Raw genomic sequence first — 8,671 nt, 5'->3', positions numbered from 1 at the left:
GTGATAATAATGGGTGTGGGAAACTAATTTCCATCTATTGTTCTGTATGTTGTAAACAGATGTTGACAGAAAGATCGACTGTGGCGAGCACAATTTTCATTCGTTCGTTTCTTAATTATTGCATAGAATCCACAAAACTGATTGGTAAGAAAATGTCCTGTGCAGATTCACTTCATAGAAATGGTCGCCATTGCAACCTCAGGCCTGACGTAAGAACAAAAGGAATATATTTTACATAAATACAAATTTATTTATTGTTTTTGTTTGTTTGTTTGTGTATTTTGTTTTTTCTTCCCTTAACAATCAATCTCTTTGTTTTTGTTGTTCTTATTTTAATTTTCTGGCTATGTATTTTTCAAATTGATTTCGGATATACCAAGAAACTCTAAAATAAAAAATCTTTTTTTTTTTTTTTTAGAGAAACCGAGTAATCGATGCATGTGTGCGCATGTTTGAGTGGACAACTTCCGAGACGAAAACGCGAAAATTTTAAAACTTGTAAAAGCAAAAACGGGGAAAAAGAAATCCATGTCGTGCATTCGTATTTTCACTCTGTAGAATATCAATTGGAAAACGAGAAATAATCGTAACTGACCACTATCAATTTGTAGTGCTCCCTATTTTGTATGCATTAATAAATGTATTTTGATAATTACATTTTGGGTTTTACCTTCGCAATTTAAGTTACCTAGCGACGCGTACTATATAAGTGGTGAATAATAATGCATGTAGGTTCCTAGTTTACTAATCAAACTCCAAACCATGGACTCTGAGAGTAAAAATCTCGGGTTCAGGTCTCCTTACACAAGAGCACTAAGTCATAACTTCGATTTGAAACCAAATCACAGTCATTAGTACTAGACTATATTGTGAAAGTAATTTGAAATTTTATTACATTTATAAAGAATATTTTAGACAGCTTTTTCACATATTTCCGAACATAAAAATATATTTATATTTATATTTAAAAGACAGTAACAAGGAAACGACTACACAAAACAAACAAAAAAATCAAAAGTCGAATATTTAAGATATATAAGTAAAACAAAAATTAAATACTTTAAGTCATTGTTTAAGTTTTAAAACAATTAAATGTCATGATTTGAATTTTGCATTGTATTTGTTCATACGATTTACCGAGCAGAAGTAGTAAAAAGTAAAAAAATGTCGTATCGTTTCAATGAATAACAGTTAAATAGGGGCACTTCAAGTGACTGGATATTATAAAATTATTTTTTCTTTTGTATTTGAAATCATTGAGTCACTTTTTAAAACTCAATTTGTTCCATCGGCCCGACGGGAGTTGAGTAAAACTAAAATAAAAAGATAAAGTAAAAGACAAAGTAAATAGTTCACTGAATCCTTAGAGTGTCCCCACGTTATTGCTAGATAATCATACAAAAGACAATGACAATTCTAAACATTTTCTGTTTTTTTCTTTCTTTCTTCAAACAGTCCTTTAAAATGCGTATTGGAATAAACAAGAATTATTTTGACATTTGATAACTGTGAGGGAAACGAGTGATTTATAAACGAAGAGAACACTCTAAAATGATGTCCGCCTTATCCGAAAGATCTGAGAAGTCCGATTCGGCGAATTCTTCACAAATAAGGACGCCTAAACCAGTTTATGTTTGTTCTGTTTGCACAGATGAAGTAAAAGCCAAATATCTTTGTCAACCTTGTAAAAAATACTTTTGTGAAAAGTGTAAGAGCAGTCATACAAGTAATGCTCAAAATGCTAAACACAAATTCACAGAGATTTTGGAAACGGAATCAGAGACACCGGATTTGTCACTCGATTTGGCGAAAGTGAGTTCACCTGAAATACAGAAAACACCCCCAAGAGTAGTAACATCGGTTACATCGTCGCCCAAAAATACTAGTCGAAGTACTGGTAGAGCTAAAAACCACAATGATCATACAGTACACATGGATTACGGCAACACTCCTCGTGGAAAGTACAGCAAATGTCAAAGGCATCCTACCAAAGACATACAACTTCATTGCGTCGAGTGCAACAAAATCGTATGCAGTGAATGTATTGTCGAAGTACACCAACGGCATCAGTTTGTCAGCATAGAGGAAGCGGGAACAAGATTAAAGGGCCATTTCCATACCATTCTTGCTCCCGTGAAAACATTTTATCATGATGAGCTTGAGACGGCGTATAATAATTTGGAAGTTGCTGAAGAACAGTACAGTGTTAAAACAGGTACATGTTATGTATTCGTTTTCATAAATCTTAATTTTTGATCAAAAAGTTTTTGACAGTGCAAAATGGTCTTTTTAATCATTATTATTCTTTGGAAAGCGCCCGACTTCAATTATCTTGTTAGGCTGAACTTGAAGTTATTCAAAACCGCACTAGTTATAACTATTATATCTAGGACAGTAATAAAAGTGCTGTGTGTTTGCCTTGAAAGTCCACGTAGTAGTGATTTCGAGTCGTGATTTGATGCACTTCATTCTCTATTAATATGCTAGCAATTTTTTTCGGGGAGGGGGATCGATGTCAGCATTTTTACAAGGGTCCTGCAAAGCATTATTGGAATGTGAAAATTGTGAAACCCATTATAACTGCCATATAGCCAAGTAGGGATCAAATGAAAATGTTTAGAACTTCTTACTTTGTGAAGTACATTTTTTGTATGTTTTTATTTATTACTTAATCCATAATAATTGGGTTTTTTTATATTTTTGAAACTATCAATGTCTTTTTTTAATATTCATGTGCAACGTTTTATCTTGAAACTCCAGTGACACACTCTATGCCGATTGCTATCATTCTGTTTTCGGTATGAAACAAAGTGCAAAGTAAGTATGCATGCAGGTACATGCATAGTAGATCATCAGCTTTGGAATGAACAATATGCGTATACAATAACATGGCTATTAAACATTGACCGAATGAACCCATTGATGGCAACTTAAAATCATGTTTCTGGCTTTCTTTTAAGTAAATGTGCGTCATGATTCTTCGCTCCTTGAAAAAACATAAGACATATATATAATTGACCTGTGCACCAGCTAATATTGTTACGTCCTTTATACAATTAACTATTATTATGGTTATTTTATACAAAAACTAATTCTTGATCGTTTAGAACTGATTCTCCATTGTCCATAAAATTGTCATCTGTGTTGGTATTTTATTAGTTTTTCTTACTATTGTGCAAAATGACAGAGCAATAATCCATAGATCTAAATTACTTGATAACATTTTGTGGATCTTTGACGAACAGTAAATTGGGTGGTAAATTAGAACAATAAATAACAGTGACCGAGAGCTGAGGCTTTCCTGAAGCGGAAAATCAGAATAAGACGAGCTGTATGCCTAGACTTTTGAAGTTACATTCCTTTTCGTTGATTTACAAATGTATTTTTAAAACATCTGGTCGATATCATGTTAGATAGATCAACTGCTTTAACACAATATCGTATGTAAAGGTGGCACGGTAGTATTTGCATTCCAGAATTTAGGTTGCTCTTTTGTGTACCCTACCTATATAGCTATATCAATGTATCTTAACGGTGTGATAGGACAAACATACAGTATCAACTGAACATACTTTCCCAAACTAAGGGATGAATGAGGTGTAGAAAAATTTGAAATAATTTTAGATACAGATGATAATGATTTTTTGAGAATTTTTTTAATTGTGTATTCACTGCATGATAAAAGACCTAAAAGCACTAGTGGCCTTAGGTTTTTCAAAATAGCAAAAAAAGTAAACGGTCATGATACACATTCAAATTTATTTCTGAATAGTAAAGTGAATGAAAGTACTTCAGTTAACTGTGAATGTAGAATTTTTAGCAGTGTTAGAAAGTGGTGAAAGTTCTAAAAAGGCTATCATTATCCCCTATGGGCCATGAAATACTACCGTGCCACCTATAACTATGCATACAATGTTAAAAATATGCGCAAATACCGCCGCAAACATATAAAGTATTTCAATTATTTTCTTCTACCGTGGTTATTTTTCACGTTGCACTTTTTCTCACTACCTACGATCGTGAACATTGGGGAATTCGAAGTGTGTCAAAACTACAGATTGATGTACCTATATGATCACTCCCTGTATTTGTGGAATTTATATTCAGGAACATATAGTATTCGTGTTGTCCATCTGGCCGTTTTAGTTTATTTTGAGTCTAGTTATTATTTCAAACCCTTCCATTCGTATGGTACGGTGAACATATTATTTTGATCCAAAAGAATATTGGACAAAAATAAAAGTCAAGAAAAGACACATTTCTGAGACTATAGTCGAAAAATGTCATCTCAAAGACAGGTATTTTTTGCAATTATACCCCGTTTGGACATAACATCATATGTGTTTAATTTCGATGAATCAAGCTTTTGTAAATTAGCAAAAACCAACCACTCTTTATAGAGAGAATACAGTACTACGTAATCATGCTTCTACGCGAAAGGTTAAAAAGAAAAACGTTAATCCGTTTTTGCAATTACCAAATAGGATTATGAATTCGAACATTTTAAAGGTCTTTTAAATATCTATAGGACGCTTTACTAGACAATAAACAGAAGGCTTGATCCTAACTAACTATAATATACCAAAAAATTGCATGGAAAATAAATCTCTCTACAGTAATCTTTTTCTTGAATTTTTAATATTGATACCTTTAGTCGATATATTGAATTCATATGAATATTTTCTTTTCAGAACAAACTATTGACGATATCCATAAAAGGGCTAGTCAACTCCATGAAGACATAGACCGTATACGAGACAGCATTATATCATCTATAGAAACCAAACAGAAGCAAGACATGGATGAGTTTGTAACAACGAAAGAAGTTCTTAGTGATAGACTTGCTCAAACAGGTGACGTCATCAGTCGCGTAGAGAATGCAATCGAGAACGACAACGATACATCGATGCTTAGGGCTGAGCATGACTTTACAACTCTTATCACCAATGTTGATAGAAATTTAACTCTCCGAGAACCAAAGCCAGCACGATTTGCGGCAGGGTTGTCTACAGAAGAGCGCGTGAAAGATCTTTTTGGTAATACAGTTCAGGCTGATGAACCTGACAATACGATGGCGACTTGGCGCATGCGCGGTGACGAGGACAAATTGGAAATAAGCAAAGATCTCGATCTTTCTCGTGTTCTCTCCGTACCAGTCGGAGATGGTCAGCCAATTCATACCTTGGTAGCTCTAGGACATGCAGAAGTTTGGTTTTCAACTTTGTCCAATTCTAAACAAGCACAGCTTTTCGGAATAGATGGTAGGATTGAAAAGCCGTTAGAGTTAGAATTTAGTGTGAAAGATCTATCTGTTTCCCGTCCAGGTGACCTGTTCTTATCTTGCTTTGACACACGATGTGTTAAACGAATTCGTTTGAATGGAACAGTTGAGACCTTTTACAATACTTCACCACTTCATCCGTTAGGAATTCATGTATTGAGAAGTGGATCGGTAATTGTGTGTGTTGTCGATCAGATTTCAGTCAATATGAAACAGATGAAACCATACAGCAAGCGTCAACTTGTCAAAGTATCAAAAACTGGCAAGGTTATTAAACGCATGGCTTATAACCTTGACCTACGATTGTTCACTCTTCCATTCAAGGTCAACGAAACAGTCGATGAAGAGATTGTTGTGTTGGACAAATCCAGTAAGGATAAGGGGAGACTAATTATGTTCACCCGAAATGAGCAAGTTAAATTCGTATACAATGGTCCACAATCAATTCGAACCGAATATCCATTCTGTCCGATGGACCTAGTGTGTGATAATTTTGGCCATACCATTGTTGTCGATTCCAACAATAATGCAATTCACATGTTAGATAAATTCGGAAAGGTTTTAAGATTTCATCAGATAGGTAGAGACTGGATTGATATTCCATGGTCAGTTGCTGTTGACAATAGGGGACTTATGCTCGTTGGTGATTCTGCAGGGACAATGCATATTTTGCGTTATCTACTCAGTAGTTGAATTGTAAACGTGATATGTGAAAACCTTGGGAAAACAAAACACAATTGTATAATATAAATGTAAAACTTTTTAATTATATACCGCTATTCGTTTTCTAGTGTATCCTTTTCTGTTTCGACTGCTCTATTATTATTTACTTTCATATTACTGTGATTAAGTTTGATTAATATTATCTCATTATAATAAAGATTTTTGTGTGCAAATCTTCTTCATAAATGACATTTTTTATTATGCTATTCAAAGTATATGTGTAAGTAGTACATAAAAAGGAAACATCACAAAAATATACTTAACTCCGAGGAAAATGAATTCAAAACAGAAAGTCAAATGACAAAACAAAAGCGGAACTCATCACACGAACGGATAACAACTGTCATATTCCTAACTTGTTACAGGCATTTTCTTGTGAAGAAAATGGTGGGATAAACCTACTTTTAAAGCTAGCTAAACATCTCATTTGTATGACAACTGCATGAAATTTCTTTATGTGTGAACAAAACAAACAGACATGAAAGTTAAAATGTCAAGTATAGGGGTACAGTTGTCAACATTGTGTTATAATCTTAATCATTATAAAAACAAACAAATGTGTAAAAAAGAAGCACATAAAGACAAAACACACGAGCAAAAGTGAAAGGAAAGAATACAAGCACAATGAAGGGATGTATAAGTACAAAGCCACTACGTTTTATGTATTCAAGAAACAAAAATAAACATATGTGTCCTTTTATTGTAAATCACACACGTTTCTTACATCTGAAGCTCTTCTTGGGATTAACATTCGACCTTGTAAATCGAAATTTGTAACGATTTTTAAATCATGTTAAAAAGAAAAAAGAAATTGTATTAGCTAGATACCATAAAAAATTGGAAAGAGTGTGAAATAAAATATGCATCGAGTCATTCAATGTTCACACGTGTACAATACAGGATATGACATATAGGCAGGGGATGTCGATTCTTCCTCTTTTCAATTAAGTATATATAACTCATCAAAGATACACAAGGCTTATTATTGTGTACGCCAGACGCAATTTCGCCTAGAAAACTCCTATCGAAAAAGATTTAGAAAAAAACAAATAAAGCACACAGTTTAAGAGCATTCAAGATCCGAAATTCAGAAGAAAAAACTTAACAAATATACAGCTGAGGTAATCTATTTCTACATATATTACACAAGAAAAAATGATTTTTTTTTAAATAATGTCAAAAGGGTCATGTTGCCTGCTATTGATGTCATTCAATTTTGCGCCTGTCCCATATCAGGAGCTTCTGACCTTTGTTAGTTTTGTAGGTTTAAAAAAATATTAGTTCATATGTTTTGGAATTTAGTTTGACGCCAATTTTCATTGAACTAGTGCATATTTTTGTTTAGGGACAAGCTGAAGTTCGTTTCTGGGTGCGGTATTGCTTCGCGGAATTTAAGTACCATTGGTGGACTTGGGCTGTTTTCTGTTCTTTGTCGAGTCCCCATTTCTGTTCTCAATTCAATTCAGATGGGAATTCTTTACAAAATTAATGGCTGTTAGCATTTTGCAGCAATAACAAAAAGTTCGACTTCTTATACTTCGTTCCACAATAATATTAGACACATTGATTTGAATTTTGTACGAGAATCTTCTAAAACAAGAAAGAAGAAATTATCAAGATGCTTTATGTTTGGTGTGTTTAGTAGATTGTTATGTTAAAGTTGACGCTAGAATGACTTGCGTTAACCTTTTCCGGTCAGTTGTATCACAGATCCAAAAGTATTTTCCAATTTTTGGATTCTGAATTTTGCAATAACCAATACGAAAGGTTCCAGTAGAAGGGCAAGTACTGGTCACTTTTTTTAAACCTTTACTTTTTCCAAGTTTTAGGAAGGTTTGTTTACTCAGTGTTCAGTTTGTGTAGTGATATGTACGCTTCTGTTTGTCATCTGGTCATGGTGTTGTTTCCCCTTCTTTGCTTAAGATTCTCTTTACCTTTCTTTGTACTTTCTTACTTTTGATCGTATTGTTTTTAAAAAGAAAAGACGACAACGGCAATTTGTTATCCATTAACAAATGGCCACATAAGAATCATTCCTAATGAAAATAATATATGTTTAATTTTATGATTTATGCGATCTAATTTTGGGATACCGTTATATAAAGCCTGATGTTTCTTATTAACTTGCATTATGAGCAGCAAAGATTGTTTGCACATGTTGTTTAACAAATCTTACATAATTGATGTTTACTGATTTCATTGCACAAAAGGAGTTTCCTAAAATCAACCAGTTGTTTTTGTTTTGCATTCATGAATGATATCAAATATATAAAATACGGTGTTTTTTTTTATTTACGTCAACAATTTATACATTGAGTTATCACTCTTTGTATGGGAAATTTGTTGAGTATTTTGCTATGTTTGCCATATTGTTTATTTCGAAAATTCCATATTTGGTATTGATATATAGACACGTACGTAAATGTTGTAAAAAGTACATTCACAAAAATACCGAACGTTGAGAAAAAATCAAAATGTTTATACCTATAATGTCTGTTTGTTTTGTTCACACATCGTTTTCAATATAACGGAATGTTATGTAACTGTCATACAAGTGAGAGGTTTAGCTAGCTATAATTCTAGATTTAATTTACATAAGGAAATGCCTGTACAAAGTTAGGAATATGACAGTTGTTATCCATTCATTTGATGTGTTTAAGCTTTTGA

The 8,671-nt window shown here is 33.2% G+C and overlaps 1 protein-coding gene across 1 annotated transcript; it reads left to right on the top strand.

The window, feature by feature from the left end:
- The first annotated feature begins 1,453 nt into the window (after positions 1-1,453).
- LOC143064113 (uncharacterized) lies at positions 1,454-6,177 on the top strand. The gene is made up of 2 exons (XM_076236693.1): positions 1,454-2,215; positions 4,692-6,177. The coding sequence occupies exons 1-2, from the start codon at positions 1,552-1,554 to the stop codon at positions 5,972-5,974; spliced, it is 1,947 nt and encodes a 648-aa protein (XP_076092808.1). The 5' UTR covers positions 1,454-1,551; the 3' UTR covers positions 5,975-6,177.
- The last annotated feature ends 2,494 nt before the right edge of the window (positions 6,178-8,671 follow it).

The sequence above is a fragment of the Mytilus galloprovincialis genome, chromosome 2 (assembly GCF_965363235.1).
Source record: "Mytilus galloprovincialis chromosome 2, xbMytGall1.hap1.1, whole genome shotgun sequence".
In the NCBI taxonomy this organism is placed as follows: Eukaryota; Metazoa; Mollusca; class Bivalvia; order Mytilida; family Mytilidae; genus Mytilus; species Mytilus galloprovincialis.
Note: the sequence above shows the minus strand (reverse complement) of the source record. Positions and strands in the feature narration are given on the sequence as shown.